Here is a 21177-nt window from a genome sequence, read left to right as displayed (position 1 = left end):
GAAAAATCAACAAGAAGATGAATTTGAGAAAGTTATTTAACTTGAGGATTTTTGTTCTCATTGTACCAAGAGTAGACAATATAAAACTTCAATGTCTGCTATGATTCCCAGGTTTCCATCAAAATCATATATTCACTATTTTCATTCTTTTAAGGTATCAAACCAATGCAGATTCATGCTGCCACAATCAACTATAATCTATTGTCACACAGACATATGCACGCCAAAAGAATGCAATGTTTGCTCGTTCATTTGCAGTTTCTACATCCAAAGACCTGGTTTGAAACAACGGAAGATGGAACTTGCACAAAAACTTGCTACAAACAGGCCAGAGCATATCTAATATCTTCCCCATTCTCATACAGCAAGTACTCCAAGAAGGAGAAAGAGGATGCTTTCCTTCTTGTTGGGGACCCGCTACGCCAAAAGTGAGAGAAACAAGCACCTCCTAGAGTCCTCTTCTAGGATGGGCTGAAAATTCTCCATTAGGAGTAATCTACCTCACTCCTCTGCCTCTCTATCACTCATATTAAGTTATGGGAAAATGCGTGGAGTGGAAATTGACCACCAAATTGCACCCCCCCCATAAGCTTATTTATTAAAGTATACTATCGTGTTTGCAATTTTATGGCTGGCCAGGGTGTGCGCAATTTTGTGGGCTTTATTGGGGAGCAAAATAGTAGGGACCCTAGTGAGATGTCCCTTGTTTGCTTTCATGTTTCTCTTTGGACTTCAATTTTCAAGACCTATCGAAATTATTGTATAGGCGATATTTTGCATGGTTAGAGTCCCTTTCTGTAGAGGGAGTTCCATTTTTGTGGGCTTCATTTTTTATGTGACCTTGTATTCTTTCATTTTTTCTAACTGAAAGTTGTTTCTAAAAAAATAAAAAAATAATAATAAATAAAAGGAACATAGATTAAAAAAAAATGTCAAATTTTTTACAGAAATAGCAAAGAAAAACACCGATAGACGTTGATAGACTTCTTTTAATGCCTATCAGTGATAGACTTCTATCCATTTCTATCACTGATAGACATCGAGTAGACTTCTATCAGCATCTATTAGCCTCTATCAAAGAAGATTAAAATTTTGCTATTTTGTGTAAATAGCTTCCCTTATTTTTCTATTTTTGAAATTTCCCCTAAATAAAAAGTGAACGTATAGCAGGGCTATCATTGATAGTGAGGACTAATGTAATTGTTAAATCACAAAATGAAAATTATGGAGGAACAGTTTAAATGTGTACAAACCAAAAGAAAATTTAGTCGACAGAGTTTAAAGACCAAAGCAATATACCAGCCAACGAAAAATAACCCCCTTTAATCTATTAGTTGATAATTCCGACACTTCATGTTTTATCGTGATTCTATGTTGAAATGAAAATTAATTACATCACAAGCTGGATCCAATAAAATCAAAGTCCAGTACTTAAAGTTCTTTCATGGTTCCATATTGTCAGAACTTTTCAATATAAGAAATGGTCAATCATTGCAAAACTACTCCCAGACCGAGTAGAAGAAAGGAAATACCTAGATTCCATCTGCTGAAATTCCAGACAAAGTGTCCTCCTTAAAAATTCACAATCTGAGAATCCCCCAAAGAGAGCCAATTCTCTAACTCTTTCAACAAGTTCCCTACAGAAAATGGTAGAAGATCAAGTTGGTAATGGAAATAAAAGAATATACTGGTGCTTCCCACTCGAAAGGAGAAATAATAATTATTATGCAAACGTCTATGATCTTCAATCATTAAATAAATGCACAACATTAAACGAAGACTCCGTAGAGATCAGAGAGAGCTAACTAAGAGAATGCAGATTAGATGGACGAAATTTAATTGTTTAAACTACCAAAATAAGAATTTTTGAAACATTGTTTCCTTCTTTTCCATCCCTGGGCAGGTGGGGAGAGGTTAGGAAAGAAGAAATTTGATGATAAGGGGAGGGGATATGGTAGGAACAGCTCACGGCAACTCAGGACTTTAGGCAAAAAATTTTACTTAGCCTTTTGATATTTTTTAAACAAAATTAAATTTAGTAGGCCTCATTTGATGACCATTGAGCTTTTGTTTTTTAAAATTTTGCTTATAAACACTACTTCCATCATGGGTTTGTTTGTTTTGTTATCTAGTTTTTATAGATGATTTCAAAATCCAAGTTGGGCCTTGAAAACTAAAAAAAAATAGTTTTTAAAATATTGTTTTCGTTTTTGGAATTGGTAAAAATTCGAATGTTTATAAGCACAATATTCAAAAATAAAAAATCAATTATCAAACAAAACCATAGTTAATGTGGGTTGGTCATTAAATTTTTTAATACCAACTTTGGGTTCCTTGTTGAACTGTCATCAATTTTTATTGTGTGCTTCCTTGTAACAGAGATATTATCAGGGTTTTTTTTATTCTTCTTTTTTGTTTTAATAAACATTTTGTAAGACATAGTTAATGTGGGTTGGTCATTAAATTTTTTAATACCAACTTTGGGTTCCTTGTTGAACTGTCATCAATTTTTATTGTGTGCTTCCTTGTAACAGAGATATTATCAGGGTTTTTTTTATTCTTCTTTTTTGTTTTAATAAACATTTTGTAAGAAACTGGGTTTTCTTTGAGAGAAATGAAAGAATTCTTGTTTTATTACGTTGGTTTTTTTGTTCTTCATTTTAATGATTACATTCTTCCTCTTATGAATGTATTTAAGTTCAAAATGACAAGAGTTACAAACAAGTATCTAATAAGACCATAAATTGATTACTAAAATTATATGAGGGTAGTTGGAAAGTTTTTGTATATGGACAGGGCTACGGAGAAGAGGAAACATTTGTCTTTCGCTTGTATCTATTTAGAGGTGGGTGTTGATAATCCTCTCCTAGATTATGTGAAGGTCATGTTTATGGTGTGTTTTCTTTTCTTTATAAGAAACAAATTTCATCGTGTGAATTCTGATAAGAGTAACCTTCATAATCAGAATGTCGAGTAAAATTTAAAGGATTTCTTTATATAATTAGTTGAGTTGACATTTGTAACATTAGTTGAAAGTTAAATTTCATTTAAATATTTAAGTCACTGTTGTTCTGGTTTATTCTTAAAACATCACTTCTTGATTTCCTTAACCACTTGACAAACAAAAATTGAGCCCTCTTATTGACCCCTCTTAAAGACAAAATAGCCGTTGGGTCAACATTAAATTTGAAAAGGCACTTCTTTAAATTTAGTGATTTGCTATGCCGTTAAGAAATGCACATCAATTATATGTTTACATTATTTGTGAGGTTAGAAGAATAAGACTCACGAGTCAATCTCTATATTGTTGTCGTTTTCAGACGCTTCAAGCAGCTTCTTAACAGGGTCTTGATTGTATAAAAACTTCAAGAAGATGACGACAAGCTCACTGCAGTGGCCAAAAAGTGTAACTAGATCAGGCAAAGAGGGTTCACAAATAACCCCAGTGTCATTAGATAAGGGCGAGAGAGAACTACCTACTATATGGTAGAAGTTGATCACTCGGCTCTGACATAAGCAGTTTTATACATCGTATAAGCCAGTTAAAGAAGTTTGAGAACTGTACCAAAAACAGAAACTTTATATAATATAATAAAATATAAAAGCGAGAAGAATTATCCACTAATACACATTAGTAAGAACAGTCTTGGTTGTATTCACTTCATCGTACTTGATTTGTTTCACTGGACTTTGAGCATTAGTCTCTTTTCATTCCTTTAAGAAAAAGTCTTGTTTCCTTTTTTAAAAAAAATACACGTTAGTAAGAACCCATTTTTTTATAATAGGTTTGGCTCTTACACATTAAAAGAGATAAGAATAGTGCGGTTGGTTCCAGCTTAGAAGGGACTAGGGGTTGGGCTTGTTATTTAAACTTCTTTTGATTCTGTTTGAGAGAGGTTGGTTACATAAGTATACCACTGTGAGTAGTCCATTTAAGTACCACAGTAGAATGTCATTGTGTTACCAATAAACACTATTGGAAAAAGGAAAAAGGAGACGAACTATAACCGGAGTTGGGAAGCTCGAATCATGACTGAAGCCTTCAAAAGCTTATGCCAAACTTGAAAAAAGGACCTTTAAAGAATAAATTCTCCATGGTCTCTCCATTATATTTGCATAAACACCAGTTAGGGATAGATTTGATCTGGAATCAAAGCTACCCCACAGTGTTTAATTTTCCAATTTTCACGATCATTTGGATACTCGTCCCAACAAACATCCAGGGAAAAAACTGGCAATCCCACACTAAACCCTCTTAGCATACTTCTCACAATGCACGGTTCAAATAAACTAGGGGAAGTTAATTCTAAATACTAAAGAGCCGTAGTTGATCCAAACAAAATCTTAAGGAACAAACATGGTCCACCACAAACCAAGATTCTTCGAACTGGATGCTTCTGAGCCCACATTATAGCAATTTAAAGGCTCTTAAAGATTACTACTCTGATATGCACATGACCCCATCACCAATGCGAGTAAGAGACACCATATTTACCCAACACTACTCCAACCCATGAATAATCTTGCTCCTCCATGAATCTACAAAACCATTTAGGAAAGAGAGACAGTGTTGTTACAAGTAACCAATGCACAATTGACCAAGAAACTTTATTCCAGTTGTCTAAGTTTTAAGAGAAACTGAATGAAACTGCAAAACGAAGTAAGGCCTCCAAGGCTATTTTCCCCGCCAAGGCCACTTAAAAAGATTTTCTAAAATTAAGCAAACTAGAATTTTTTAGTGGTTAGCTGAAAAGATTATTAGGGAATCACTAATAAATGAGGGTGATTTACGGAGAAATAACCTATACCCTATGAAGCACAGATACAGATACGGTTACACGATATGGATACGACGATTCGTCAATTTCTAAAAAACTAAGATACGGATATGTCTAAGGATATGTCATTTTTTTATATATATTTTTAATATGTATATTTCTAAAAAAATGAGGATACTGATACATTGAAGATACATTTTCTTTTTCTTAAAAAAATCTAGAATATTGATAAATTTAGCATATAAGTTAATAACAATAGCACAAAATAGAATGCAAACACTGAAATACAATACAAAAAAAGCAACATCTAAGATGAAGTACAATAGTCAATAAAATGCAATAGAAAAGTGACTCATATTACGAAGAAGAATAAGATTAAAGGGAGAAGTATGAAGATAAACGAAGAACTTCTCCATTGAATTGTTGAAGATATCCAAATGGTTTATATTTTGGTGGATTTTGTGGGGACTCAAATGTGAAGATGAAGATTAGATGATTCTAGGGTTTGGTCTTTTATTTATTTTTTTCCTTTTAGTTTTGGACTCGAGTAGTGAGCTTTTTAAATAGATTGCCTAGTTTTAGATTGGGAAAGATTAGATGAGTTGTTTGTCTTTTTTTCTTTAAAAAAAGGTACGCGTAGAAATAAATACATCAAATCACGTGTCAAATACGTATTTGGAAAGTATCTGGAAGTATCGGTATCAGAAAGGCGGTTTTTAGCTGTGATAGGAATAAATCCCTAGGCTCGGATGGCTTTACCAAGGCTTTCTTCCAGGACAACTGGAATTTTGTTAAGGGTGATTTGGAGGGGGTCTTTAAAGAATTCTTCGAAAGAGGTATTTTGAATCGGTCTATGGTGAAGACTTATGTGTGTCTAATTCTTAAGGAGAATGCTAATAAGGTGAAGGAGTTTAGACCTATTAGTCTTACAACCAGTGTTTATAAGATCATGGCTAAGGTTTTTGCTAATCGGTTAAGGAAAGTGATGCCCTCTACCATCTCTGAGGCATAAAGAGCTTTCCTGGTTGGAAGATAGATCTTGGATCAGGCTCTTATAGCCAACGAGGCCATCGAGGACGCTCGCATGAAAAAGGAGGGAGTGGTGCTTAAACTTGACTTTGAGAAAGCCTATGATCATGTTGACTGGGATTTCTTGGACAAGGTAATGATGAAGAAAGGTTTTAGGTTTAGATGAAGGATGTGGATGTGGATTTGCATTAGAAATGTGCAGTGCTGTATCCTAATCAATGGAACCCCAAAATTGTCGATTCAAGCTTCTAGAGGTTTAAGGCAAGGGGACCCCTTGTCCCCTTTCTTGTTCTTGCTTGTCGTGGATGTCCTAAGCCGGCTTATTTTTAAGAGAGTGGAAGGAAACATCATTGAGCCTTTTAGGGTTGGTTCAAATGAGGTGGCCTTATCGCACCTCTAGTTTATTGATGATACGATTTTGTTTTGCTCGAGAAAAGAGGAGTCATTCTTGATCCTTAATCACATGGTTGAGTTTTTTGAAGCCATGTCTGGTCTTAAAATTAACAAGAGCAAGTGTCAAATTGTAGAGATTAACAGTGACCAAGAGAAGATCGAGAGATGGGTGGGAGATGTTTGGATGTGAGGTTAGTTCTTTCCCTTCTTCTTACCTTGGGCTCCCCTTGGGAGGTAACCAAGGGCTACGACGTTTTGGGACCCCATTTTTGAGAAGATTCGCAAGAGGCTTGCTATATGGAAGAAAAGTTTTTTCTCTAAAGCAAGTAGGTTAACTCTGATCAGATCGGTGCTAAGTGGCATTCCTGTGTATTACTTTTCCCTTTCTCGGGTTCCTAGCTCAGTCTGTAAGAGTTTAGAAAATTCATGAGGGACTTTCCTTGGGAAGGTGTGGATGAAGGGAATGGTTCTCATTTGGTCAGTTGGGAAGCGGTTAGGCGGCCTGTGAATCAAGGGGGTTGGAGATTGGTAACTTAAGAACTCGCAACAGAGCTTTGTTGGCTAAGTGGCTTTGGCGCTACGCCCTTGAGCTCGAGACTTTATGGCATAGGATCATCGTGAGTAGGCATGGCAAACATCCCTTTGAATGGGGGATGAAAGGGGTTAAAGGCACACATTAGAACCCATGGAAAGATATTTTGTTTGAGCTTCCTACTGTTTCGCATTTTGTTCGGTGTGTTGTGGGGGATGTTAGGGATACGTATTTTTGGGAGGATCAGTGGGTGGGGGATAGTGCTCTTTCTTCTGCCTTTCACATCTTTATCACTTATCTTCTTTTAAAAATCAACTAGTCTCGATTTTTTGAGTTGGTCTGAGAATTCCATGTCTTTTTCCTTTGGATTCCATTGCCATTTGTCCAATAGGGAAACAACGGAGGTTGCCTCTCTTCTTGTTTTATTGGAGGGGTGCATCTTTGGGGAGGGGAGAAAGGATGTTCTCATTTGGAGTCCAAATTCTAGTGAAGGATTTTCTTGTAAATCCTTTTTCAGATTGTTGTTGGATCCCTCTCCCCATGGGGAATCTTTGTTTGATGTAATTTGGAGGATTAAGATTCCTAAAAAAGTTAGGTTTTTATTTGACAAGTCTTGCTTGGTCGTGTGAATACACTCTTGATAGGCTTGTGAGGAGAAGAACCTCGCTTGTTGGACATTTTTGCTGTATTCTTTGTCAGAAGGTGGAGGAAGACTTGGATCATCTCTTTTGGGACTGCCAGTATGCGAAGACTATCTAGAGATTCTTCTTGCAGGAGTTCAATGTTAGCATAGCGGGCAAAGAGATGTCCGTGTGGAAATCGAGGAGTTCCTCCTCTGTCCGCCTTTCAATAAAAAAGGTTGTCTTTTGTGGCTCGCTAGGGTGTGTGCAGTTGTTTGGGATATTTGGGGGAAGAAGAATGATAGGGTGTTTAGTGGTAGGGAAAGGGCCCTTGTGAGATTTGGTCCTCGGTAAGATTTCATGTTTCTCTTTGGGCTTCTGTTTCGAAGCTTTTTTGTAACTGTTCTATAGGTAACATTTTATTAAGTTGGAACCATTTCCTTTAGATGGAGTGTTTTTGGTGGGTTTTTTTTTTTATACCTTTGTATTTTTTTCATTTTTCTCAATGAAAGCAGTCGTTTCAATTAAAAAAAAAAAATCATGGTCAACAGATGGCATTTACCTAAAGCATGTTCTCTTAGCTTCAGACTTGGTCGTTTTCATTCAAGAGCCAATTTGTTCCATTATGGTTTGTATTTGTTTGTAATTGCTTTTCTTTTCTGGCTTCATGTAGTTTTGGACTTCTTCTATTTGTATCTTCACCATTGTGCTTATCTTGTTTCTTTGTATTTTGAGTGTTGGTCACTTTTCATTTCATCAATTAAAAGCCATGTTTCCTCCTTGAAAAAAAAAAAAAAAAGTGGGGGAAAAAAACATCCTTGTAAGTTGTAAGTAACCTTGGTAATGATGGAAAGGGAAGGTTAGTTGACTCTTTAACAAGAGAGAAGAACTTCCATCCCTTCTTATCTTTTTCCACAAGGATGATGATTATGTTTAGGCCTCCGTTTATACTGAGCCTTAACAACTTCAACACAATGACCTTTACGACTGGTGGTCTTTTCAACCCATAGATCATATTTGTCAAGATGGCATTTCCGGAAGAACTTTTGGTTGAGGGGGGCATCAATCAATACATTGAAACAAGAAGAAAGCCAAGAACAAGATTCCTTCTTCAAATCTAGAGTGAAAGATCTATCTTTCCATGCCTCGTTGATGTGAAAGCCACAGTCGAGCTCACCAGTGTAGGTCTTGTTGTCAATGGTGAAGGATGGAAGGGGGGAGGAAGACCGGCAAGACATGCCGTTGAACAAAAAAGGGTCAAAGATGGTGAAAGGAGGAGGGGGGATGGAGAGGTTTCCATCGGGGAAAAAGCGTTTTGTATCATATAGTCCATGTCCCCCGAAGGCTTACCCATTTAGTGATTTATGTTAAATTTACATATATCCTAGATAAATTATTTTTAAAAAAAATTAAAAATATTCTCAACGTATTTGTATCCTAGGTTTTTAGATATTAATATATTGTCATATCCTATCATATTTGTATCCATGTCTATGCCTTGTAGCTCAAAAGCATAGGGCATAGTGGAAATACTAAATAAATAACGTATTTAGTAAACTTATGTAAGAAGTATAATGAAGTGAAGTTGACAATTGCGTAAAGATTTGCTTATGGTAGGTTAGTTTCAATAATTTCAGAAGAATTTAATCCTAGTATTTTAATCAGGAGTAGCAATAAACCTCACACAAGATGCGTCCTAAGATTCATCTCCTCCATTTAACCTAAAATCCTGAGCCTTTAGGACAACATGAAGAAAGGATGAATGATCTGTGTCATTAGCTTTTTCAATTTCCGATTTATACACAATTATCCACCACCTCATTAGCCACAAGAATGTAATTGACTTGCTTCTTGTAAAACTCTTAAGATTTGAGAAATAACCAGAATTCTTTATTCATTCACCAAAGATATGAATATATACAAGTGTACAAAGCATAGAAAAAAAAATATCACAAAATATTTACAAGAATGGAAAATCCTAATTATAGAATAACACTCCCCCTCAAGTTGAAGCATATATGTTAATCATGCCCAACTTGTTACATAGATAATCTATACGTCTTCCATCCAATGCTTTCGTGAAGATATCTCCTAATTTTTCTCCAGTCTTCACATATCCTGTAGATACCCACCCTTGTTGAATTTTCTCACATACAAAATGGCAATCAACTTCAATATGTTTAGTCCTTTCATGAAATACTAGATTAGACGCAATATGAAGTGCTGCTTGATTATCACACCACAACTTTGTCGGTGTGGTGATTTCAAATCCCAACTCAACAAGAAGTTCATATATCCAAATCAATTCACACACAGATTGTGTCATTGCTCTATAATCTGATTCTGCACTTGAACGTGACACCACATTTTGCTTCTTACTCTTCCAAGAAATCAAATTACCACCAACAAAAACACAATACCCTGAGGTTGATCTTCTGTCTTCTTTAGATCCTGCCCAATTAACGTCTAAGAAACATTCAATATTCGTATGACCATAATCCTTATATAATAAACCACGCCCGGGAGCAGCCTTCAAATAACAAAGAATCTGTTCCAATGTAGCCCAATGATCAACGGTAGGGCATGACATGTACTAACTCACAATACTTACTGAATAGGCTATGTCGGGTCGAGTCACTGTAAGGTAATTAAGTTTTCCGACAAACCTCCTATATCTTTCAGGATCTTTTAGCAATTCTCCATCTTTTGTGAGCTATAAGTTGGGCATCATTGGGGTACTACATGGCTTAGCCCCTAGCTTTCCTGTTTCAGTCAACAAGTCAAGTACATATTTTCTCTGTGATAATAGAATTCCTTTCTTGCATCTTATTATCTCAATTCCTAAGAAGTATTTCAACATGCCCAAATATTTTGTATAGAATTGACTATGAAGAAAGGTCTTTAGAGACTGGATACCTAAAGCATCATCACCAGTAATCACAATATCATCCACATATACAACTAACAAGATGACACCACCCTCAGATCTCTTAAAAAAGACTGAATGATCTGACCTACTCTTCCACATTCCAAAGCTTTCAATCACCTGACTAAATTTACCAAACCAAGCTCGTGGGCTCTGCTTTAATCCATACAAAGATTTACGAAGGCGACACACCGTTCCATTCTCCCCCTGAGCAACAAACCCTGGTGGTTGTTCCATATACACCTCTTCTTGAAGATCACCATGAAGAAATGCATTTTTTAATATCAAGCTGATGTAAAGGCCAATGATTGATTGAAGCTAATGAAATAAACAACCTCACAGATGCCATTTTTGCTACAGGAGAAAAAGTATCAGCATAGTCAACGCCATAAGTTTGTGCGTAGCCTTTCGCTACGAGGCGCGCTTTTAACCAAGCAACAGAACCATCAGGATTGACTTTAACTGCAAACACCCATTTGCAACCGATAGCCTACTTTCCTGCAGGGAGAGAAACTAAATTCCAAGTACAATTATCATCTAAGGCAGTCATCTCCTCCACCATTGCGGCACACCAACCAGGATGAGACAAAGCCTCATGAACAATTTTCGGGATGGATACAGACTCTAAAGATGCAATGAATGAACATGTGGAAGGTGACAAATGGTTATATGAAACAAAAGAGGAAATAGGATAAGCACAAGTACGTTTACCTTTACGAAGAGCAATAGGAAGATCATCACTCGTTTCTGGATCCAATGACGAAGAAGACTCTGGTACAGGACATGGAACTGGAGGAGGTTTTCGTCGAGTATAGACCTTAACGATGGGAGGAATAGATGAATCAGGAAGAGTAGAGGTAGCCACAGGAAGAGATGAATCAGGAAGAGGATCGAAAGGAGAAATAACTGTGTAGACAAGGAAATCATCCTCTAATTCCTTATGCTCCACCTGACTCTTATTCGAAGAGAAAGATGGTGATGAGAAAAATGGGGTATGTTCAAAAAACGTGACATCAGGAAAGAGTAAATATTTATTAAGACTAGGACAATAACATCAATACCCCTTTTGGACATGGGAATAACCAAAGAAAATACATTTTAAGGACTTTGGATCTAGCTTGGTATGCTGAGGCCGAACATCCCGAACAAAGCAAGAACAACCAAATATTCTGGGTTGAATGGGAAACAAATGTTGCTTGGGGCATAAAGTACGAAAAGGTATCTCATCCTTAAGAATGGAAGAGGGCATGCGATTTATTAAGAAACAAGCTGTGGAAACAGCATTAGCCCAAAAGGATTTTGGAACATGCATCTGAAACATCAAAGCTTTGGCTGTCTCAAGGAGATGACGATTCTTTCGTTTTGCAACCCCATTTTGAGATGGAGTATCAACACAAGAAGATTGATGAAGAATGCCATGGACATCTAAATAAGACTTGAGTGTATGAGAGAAATATTCCTTAGCATTATCACTCTATAGGATTTTAAGAATACCACTAAACTGAGTTTGAATTTCGGTATGGACGTTACGAAAATGAGAAAGAAACTTAGAATGACTTTTCATTAAATATAAGCACGTAACACGAGAATAGTCATCGACAAATGTAACAAAATACTTAAACCCTCCTTTGGACTCAACAGGACAAGAACCCCAAACATCAGAATGGACTAATTCAAAAGGAGCACTAGCTCGTTTATTGACTCGAGGATACGAACTCAAACGATGAAATTTAGCAAACTGACATGACTCACAATCGAAAGAAAACAAATGTTGAAGTTGTGGACAAAGACTCTTCAACACAGAGATAGACGGATGACCCAAACAATAATGCTCTTCAAAGGGAGACGACACGCTAGAGCATGTGATGGCCATAGGTGTTTGTGGTTCAAAGATGTAAAGACCTCCAACTTCCCGCCCTTTACCAATAGTCTGTTTTATCGTAAGATCCTGAAATAAGCAATAACAAGGAAAAAAGAGACACAACAATGAAGATCACGAGTAAGTTTACTGATCGAAATCAAATTAAATGAGAAATTTGGTAAATTTAAAACTGATGACAAAGAAATTGATTCAGTGAAATGGACAATTCCTGATCCTAAAACAGGAGTGGAGGTTCCATCAGCTATAGTGGCATTAGGTGACGAGGTAGATGTACAAAGGGTAGAGAATAAACTGGGGTTACCTGACATATGGTCTGTAGCACTAGAGTCAATGACCCATTTTGACGTGGAGGAAAGAAGGCATTTAGAAATGTTACCTGTCTCTGCGATGGTCGTAATGGGAGTAGAAGATGATGCCCTCAATGACTCTTGATACTGCTGAAATTTAGCAAACTCCCCTGCAGAAAAATCGTAATTGACTTGTCAAGATTATCAGGAGTAGAGGCAACATGTGTAGAGGGTGATGGCATCCTCTGACCCTTATTCAGCAATCTTCTGCATTCACGTTTCGTATGGTCAGGTTTATGACAATAATAGCAAACAACACCTCCTGGATTTGATCTCCATGAATAGTAGTTGGATCCATTCAACTTGTGTTCAGTTGCTTTTGACACCATAGGAACAATCTCAGACATTACTGGTTTCTTATCAGCCATTACCTCAAAAAGTAGACACTAGACAGCAAAGAATCAACCCTAATTTACCGAAGAGATGTCTACACAAGCAATGGGTATATCTATATATCCCAAACAAACACACCACCAAGAAGAGCCAACAATACTGAGGAACCCCCACTGAAGATGGATGAAAAACGGCAGCGCCGGCGCGTGGACGGATAGCAGGCTGGAACAGGCGGCGCATGAGCCTCACGCGCTGGTCAGATGGCAACCGGACTTTGGGGATTTTGTAGATCGGCGGCTGGGCTTCTCTTTGGAATGGGCGGTGTCGAAAAAACAGCCCTTTTTTTTTTCCCCGGCGGCGGCGACTAACGACGGTGACTGTAAGTAAACTCACCTCTCCACAAAACCCTAAACGTATCACAAATAGGTTCTAAATTCTCAAACCCTAAGGTTCACAAAAAACCCTATGTTTATTTAGAGAGCTCTGATACCATGTAAAACTCTTAGGTTTGAGAAAGAATCAGAATTCTTTATTCATTCACCAAAGATATGAATATATACAAGTGTACAAAGCATAGAAAAGGAAAATATCACAAAAGGAAAATATCACAAAATATTTACAAGAATGGAAAATCCTAATTATAGAATAACACTTCTCAACCAGAAATGAAGAAAATTTTAATGATAAATTAAGGATTAACAAGTCGTTTTTAATCTATGACTCAGTTTGCTTCTTAATTGAAAAATAAAATAGGTTTAAATCCTATTTTGGTCCTTGAACTTTGAAATAATGTTCTATTTTGGTCCCTAAACTTTTAAAAATATTCTTTTGTCCCTAGCTTTGAATATTGTTTTATTTTGGTCCCCAAATTTTTAAGAATATTCATTTGAGTCCCTGAATTCTTAAAAAGTGCTTATTTTCGTCCTTGATATATTAAGATTTTGTTAACTCTTTATCAAAATGGTGATCAAGTTACTTGTATTTTTTTATGACTAGGCTACCAAATAAGTTAGCTACGCTAAAAAATCTAAAGTTCCAATTTTGAAGGTAACAAAGTGTGAGAATTTAAAAGACATTTTTAGTTCAAAATTTTGGTCATTCAGTATTTTGGCGTGTTGGTTGCCATTTTACTTTACCACAAGCTCCTTCACATTTCTGTTGAAGAGTTAACATAATTTTAATAGTAGGGACTAAAATAAATACTTTTTAAAAGTTGAAGGATTAAAATGAAAAAAAATTTAAGTTTAAGGACCAAAATAGAACAAAATTCAAAATTCATGGACTAAAATAGGATTTAAACCAATAAAATAATACCAATCTTTGTGGGTCTGCTGGGGAGGAAGGTTTGGTTCATAGCAAAATTTAAATTCAAATTTTCTTAAAAAAAAAATTACATTCAAATGAAAATCATAACAAAAATTCATCTTCCATATGGCATACCTGCTGCAACACTGTTGAAAGCACCCTCATAAATCGTTCAACTTGCACAAGTAATGTACCGACCTTTTCCGTAGCATTGTGCATAAGCTTCTCATCCAAACCAACATCCTGAAAACGTGCACGCCATCTTGAAATGCCTAGTAGTTCACCCATCCGGAATCCAATGATTTCTGCAGCAGGCTGCAAAGGAAATTTAGCATTCAAGTTCTACTAGTATATCACTATATGATTTCAATTTGATATCATGTCAATTTTTTTTCTAAACTATAAAAGAAAGAAATTAAAATCATGGTGTGAGCTTTCACCTGGAGATGATCTAGGATAATAAGTTGGAGTTCACTTCCAGCCCCAGAAACAGCCTTAGACACACGCTTTGCACCCTATTCAACAAATCCGAATGAACAACAAAATGATCATTAATTTTTTAAATGATCAAAGAGAAGACTGTACGTACCACTTCACCAAGAGAATTAACTAAAAATTGGTGAACTGGAGGACTAGTTCGTGCACCACCTAAAATGCTAAGAAACTCCTCTTGGGGAGATGAGTCAAGTCCTACATGTAAACAAAAAAATGACATGAGTAGGGGTAAAAGGAGTAGCATAGCACATGAATATCTATAATAGTAATTTCTACCATGGTTAACAATCAGCGTGGATAAAGAGTGAAACTTCTCTTGGAAAGTGTGCATGGCATCAGACCACTGCTTATTCATTACTGATAATGAAGCCCTGATTACCTCAGTCAATTCCCCAATATTAGAAGCTTGTTGAGCTACTTGATGCAGCTCACTTTTCCTAATAATGAGAGGCAGAAAATGAGTTTTTTATTTCTTTTTACGGGAGCACAAAGGTTAGAAAGGAAATGATGGAAAGACACTAAATAAGATACAATTCAGTAAGACTCAACCGCCTTGCAAACATCAGATAAGTTAAAAAGAAGCATGATGAGAATCCGATGGTAACCAGAACCGGATTCTAGAAATCAAGAAACAAAAATGCATGGAAAATATTGTAATTCCAAAGTTCAAAGGAACGAACACTGAGCACTCCTCCTACCCCCAAATCCTACATATGACCATTCAACTACAACAATTAACCATATAATCACTAATATGCCCTTAACAATATCTACAATCACCCTTTGGCTCCTACCACATTCCTATCCGAATTAAAGAGAAAGAAGTAGAACACCAGAAAATGTAAATCCCAAGGCAAGTTCAGCAATATTCCTAGTGTCGGCAGTAGCATTACCTCTTCCTAAATATTGAAGTATCAAGCACTAAAGAATGCATGCCATGCACACCTTGAACGGTGATCTTTCTATTTCTTGGATCATGCCCAGGTCTGACAAGTTCTCCTGAGCACATGACTATCAAACGACAAAGATCTTTCGATAGAGCAACCTACATTAACATAAAACAAAGAATGTACATTACTGTATTTACTCAGAAATCAATGAAGGTTTCTGGAACTTAAAACCAAGCTGCATTCCAAATACTCCCAGCTCAAAAAAAAAAAACATTTCAAGTACAGGGAAAATAATTGGAGAAACCTTAACATTAAAGTAGACATTAATCAAGCAATTAGACATCTCAAAGACTGAACAGATAAGCCTCAATGTTAAGTTATTTAATTTAACAACCAAGACGTTTTATTAGTTATGTGGAGAATATTAAACTTGAAGATCAAGCTCCATATCACCCAGCAGGAAGCTCACTCCCACAGTCTTCTGCTCAACCTTCGAATATTTGAAGGTTACAAACTGATTTAGAAGCATGTAAAGTATTCATGCCAGGATATGGACCAATTAAAACTCTCTAATTCACTTGAACCAATATAAGTGATACAAATTATAAATTAAATCCATATAAAGATTTTATTTGTCCAAAATTTCACCATACTATTGTTGTTCCGAGTCACCATATATATATATATATATACACACACATAAGACTTTTTCGATGAATTAAAGAAATGAGTCTAATGCTCAAATTACAAGATACAAAGTAATATATATATATATACACACATTTCATAAGACTTTTTCAGATGAAATTAAAGAGAATGAGTCTAATGCTCAAATTACAAGATACAAAGTAATATATATATATATACACACACATTTCATTGATAAATGAAACAAGGAAAAACCCTAGCACCAACGTAGCACCAATAAAAAGCATTAGACAGAACCAAATCCATAGAACTATTGAAAGAGGGAAAAGAACGGTAAAGAGTCTAATGCTCAAATTACAAGATACAAAGTAATATATATATATATACACACACATTTCATTGATAAATGAAACAAGGAAAAACCCTAGCACCAACGTAGCACCAATAAAAAGCATTAGACAGAACCAAATCCATAGAACTATTGAAAGAGGGAAAAGAACTGTAAAAAGACGACGACCATTGCGTGCATCCCAGTGAGCCCAAAAGAATGTGCGCATAATTGTTAACCAAACCATATTTTTAGTACCACCAAAAGAGATGCAAGAATTTCAATAACTATGGTTGGCATATTACTTAAGAAGCTTTTGGTTGGTCACTGAATAAACAACCTGGGGTTGTTTCCCCTTCTTTCTTTAGAGAATATTATAAAATGTAAATCATATCTTTGAGTGATCAATTCTTTAATTTAAAAAAGAAATAAAAATCTTAGTCTTGAAGCTATTAATACGATACATCGGTTCCAACGGCAAATGCCTTATATCAATCTGTCCCCTTCTTGGTGTATCATGTGTGAGCCTAATGTTGAATATCCTGGCCACCTATTTGGAGCATTTCCCTTTTGCTTGTCATTATTGGTTCATTATTTTGGAAGCTTCTGGAAGGTCCTCGTCTTTCCCTAATATCATTTTTGATCTCCTTGCATATGTTTTGGTGGGCCATCCATTTCATGGTCCTAAGAAAGTTTTGTGGCTTGCCCTTAATTGAGCATTTTTCTGGAATCTATGGGACAAAAGAAATGGTCACATAACGTATTTTCAAGGATACCTCTCTTCTTTTGACCATTTTATGGACATTGTTCTTAATGTGCTTTCAAATGCATTTCTTTGTTTAAAAAATAAGCATCCATTAAATTCAAATCATAGAGGTATTAACATTAATTACTAATGGCTCACCCTTCTATCCTCTCTCCTCTCTCCCCTTTCCTTTCCCTTCTCACTGACAACCTTGGTAGTTCTCCAACCAACTAATCAGATGCACAGAGGGATGGCTCGACATCTTCTCCCTCCCCCAACATCCATCACTATAGATAGGAAAACTTTAACATTGAGACATCTATTGGCATCAAGATCACCAAAGCTTCTAGGGACAAATCCTTCACTCTCTCTCTTAAGAAGGAATCCCTCACATGGCTCCACAACACTTTCTCTTTGTTGGCCGAAGCGCCATTGAACCAAAAATTCTTCATTATGTCTAGACTAATGAAGTATGATCTATGGGTGGAAAAATCTCTAACTGGAAAGGCCATTTTGCCGAGATAGTCAAGCTTGGTGTAAAGTATGATCTACATTTTTTTGTTTACATGTAGGACTTCTTCACCACCAAACTCCACAACCCAAAATCCAACTCTTCCTTCCGAAGCCGTCAACCCCTCAACTCCCACTATTAAACCTTCTACCCATCTCCATCTTTCTCCTTCCCCGCTGGTTTCCAATGATGCTACACCCTCACCATCCACAGCCTACCCAAACATTCACCCCACGGTTTATTCCACAGACCTCACAAACAACATTTTACCGCCCATCTTTACAAACCCTTCTCCTTCACCACCTATGGATTATTCAACTACACACAACCCGGATTCTTATAAAAACATCACCTATGTGCCTCCCCCTAATACCAAAAAAACTGTCTTCCGAACCGGTACAAAGCATTCCACAGCCATTATTGATCTTCCATTTGACGCCGATTCAGAAGCCCATCTTTCAAGCCCCATGCCTTACTTGCCACACTCTCTTAATGAACATCTAAGAGACAACCGGCAGACAACCGGTATGTTTTCATCCCTCAAGCAAGCTTTGATTGATGTAAGAAGAAGAGGAGTTAATTGGGTAACTAGGTAATATTCTAGATTAATTCCCTTTTTACCCCACTTGTAGTAGAACTCTATAAATAAGAACTTTCCCCTCTTGTATGAAACACATTATTTATTCTAATAAAAGATCAACAATCTTGATTCTTGGAAAAAATTCTCCTTTTATCTCCTTTAGGCTACATCAAATTGGTATCAAAGCGACCGCCTGGGCCAAGATTGATTGCTACCAGTGCAAGACCGGAAAACTCTTGGCGACGCCAATCACAGGAGGGAGCTTCGTGAGTTGTGCTTGTTGTAATACAACACACATCTAATAAGAGGGAATCCTTGAAATTCCAAGAAAGAAAAAAGAAACCAAATATTTTTCAAGATTTTGCAAGAACGGACTATTACCGACCAAAGAAGGCGTCCAAGAAAAAAGACTAATTGGTATGGGCAAGAAAATCTAATTTACTTTAAAAACGGTGCTGGAATTCTGACTCAAGTGATTCCGAAGAAGAATTTCAACATACTAATTTTGCCCATGCTCGATTTTCTCAAAGAACCTCTCATTATCAACATTGGAAATTTAATTCTAGTGATTCTAGTGATTTCGATGATGTTTCAAGGGCAGTTTGGGATGGAATAAGGAGACAATATCGGAAAAGGGCACAACGATCCAATCAAACCCATTTTTCAAGATATCAATATAAAGATTGAGAGTTAGATGAATTAAAGAATCATCGAGAATGGATTTTTACAGCCCAAGAAAAACGTTCAAGACTCAAAATTACTCTTTTGTTATGAAACGCGATCAAGAAAGGTTGATTCAAGAGAATCAATAGATGAGTCCTATACCCATCATGAGATTAAAACATATTCAAGAATCCAACAAAATGACTACTTAAATCCCATAGCATTGGAGGAAATAAAGAAAACAACAAAAGAAATCCAATATTCATTGGGGAAAATGACTTAACATATTGATCAACTAGCAATTCATTTGCAAGAGTTCAAGAATGGATTGATTTCATATACCGAAAAAAAACAAAAGAATCATGGTTGGAAAATTTTCAAATAGAAAATCTTGAAGATAAAATTGAAGAAAAACAAGAATTTGAAGATGTTGATTTGGAAATAGTTTCAAGTGAAAAAGAAAAATCCAACGAAGAAGATGGAAAAGAAGTATCAAACACCAAGCAAAAATCGAATAAGAACAACGACACACTGATTGCGGTGGAAATGGATCACCAAACTATCAAAGAACTTGAAGCGAATGATAAAGAAGACGTGATTCTTGAACAATTTTCTTTAGAAGGTGGTTTTTAAGCGATTGGTCCTTTGTATACGGTTTTGAATTAGCTTGAAGGAAACATCTTTTTGGGGTTTATGCCCGATGGAGAAGTTCATCTTTTGGTGGAAATATTGGAATTTTTGTCTCGAATTTATACCTTTGATCATAATATTTTTGTTCAAAATGTAAGAGGTTGGTTTGGTCATACTCTGTTGAACAAGTTTATTTCATTCCTTGTTTGCTTCATAATTTTTTTTTTCTTTTTAAAACTCGAGGGCGAGTTTTCTTTTTGGAGGGATAGAATGATACAAGAAGAATAGAGGTTAATGGGGTAATTAGGTAATATTCTAGGTTAATTCCCTTTTTACCCCACCTTAGTAAAACTCTATAAATAGGAACTTTCCCCTCTCGTATGAAACACATTATTCATTCTAATAAAAGACCAACAGAACAACAAAGAAACTATGGTAAGGCCAAGAACAACGAAGTGTTTCATCAAGAAACCAAACAAAACAGAATTACAGCACCAAGAAATCGTACCAAGCAAGATGCAGACCTCAAGAACTTCATGGAGGGAGTTTTATGATGCAAGATTTTGATTCTTCAAGTGGAGGAGAGAACTATCTTGGTGGAATACAAGACAGATCAGGTTTTAATCGAGGAAGACAACAACTCCATCGAGACAACACCGAGTACAAGATAAAAATTGACCTCCCTAGTTTTGATGGACGTATGGAAGTAGAAGAATTTCTCGATTGGGCTTCAAAGGTAGAAAACTTCTTCAAATATGCTAACATTCCAGACGACAAGAAAGTTAAACTTGTAGCATTCAAGTTTCAAAGCGGTGCATCGGATTGGTGGATCAACTTGAAACCAATCAACGTTACTATGGAAAGACTCCAATCCGTTCTTGGCGGAAGTTGTTAAAGTTGATGAAGAAGAGGTTTCTTCTGTTGAATTACCAACAAAGGCTCTACAACCAATATCAAACGTCCAAACAAGGGGACCAATCAATTTTTGATTACACTGAAGAGTTTCATCGCCTTGGTGCCCGAAATAACTTACCAGAAACCGAGCAGCAACTGGTTTCAAGATTTGTTCTTGGCCTTCGTGAGGAAATCAAAGAAATTGTAAAACTACATCTCGTGGCTTACTTGGCTGATGCAATTTCTTTAGCCACAACAATTGAAGAGAACTCCAAGCCCAAGCCACCCATAACTTACCAAAGGAGACAATCTTGGGACCGCCGATAGCAATAACTCTTCAAAAGAACTTCCACAGACCAACCACGGCATAACACCTCTGGCCAGTTGACAACCCAACAAAACAGAAAGGAGGACACTCCTATTAAACAGCCAAGCAATAGGGGTGTAGATGGCAGCACCTCCAAAAAGAATCCCAACCCCTACCAGCGAGCAACTCTTGGAAAGTGTTTTAGATGTGGTCAACAAGGCCACCTTTCCGATGAGTGTCCCCAGCGAAAACTTTGACAATCCAAGAAGATGATGTGCTTGATGAAACCGACTGCAATAAGGATGATACTGATGATCTTGCTTATGTTCAACCAAATGATG

General features: G+C 36.5%; 1 protein-coding gene across 4 annotated transcripts in view; it reads right to left on the bottom strand.

Moving 5' to 3' along the window:
• Positions 1–21177, bottom strand: part of APC4 (Transducin/WD40 repeat-like superfamily protein) — a 50274-nt gene that overhangs the window by 2244 nt on the left and 26853 nt on the right. For all 4 annotated transcript variants that reach the window (XM_039038124.2, XM_039038126.2, XM_039038127.2 and 1 more), the window contains exons 8-15: positions 15534–15685; positions 14917–15077; positions 14735–14835; positions 14586–14660; positions 14281–14460; positions 3477–3559; positions 3290–3388; positions 1533–1637 (exon numbers count right to left, since the gene is read on the bottom strand). In XM_039038124.2, coding sequence (XP_038894052.1) covers positions 1533–1637; positions 3290–3388; positions 3477–3559; positions 14281–14460; positions 14586–14660; positions 14735–14835; positions 14917–15077; positions 15534–15685 — 956 coding nt within the window. The remainder of the gene's footprint in view (positions 1–1532; positions 1638–3289; positions 3389–3476; positions 3560–14280; positions 14461–14585; positions 14661–14734; positions 14836–14916; positions 15078–15533; positions 15686–21177) is intronic.

This window comes from Benincasa hispida, chromosome 8, assembly GCF_027475165.1.
Source record: "Benincasa hispida cultivar pf3 chromosome 8, pf3_genome.v1.1, whole genome shotgun sequence".
NCBI classification, from domain to species: Eukaryota; Viridiplantae; Streptophyta; class Magnoliopsida; order Cucurbitales; family Cucurbitaceae; genus Benincasa; species Benincasa hispida.
This window is presented reverse-complemented; position numbering and strand designations above follow the sequence as displayed.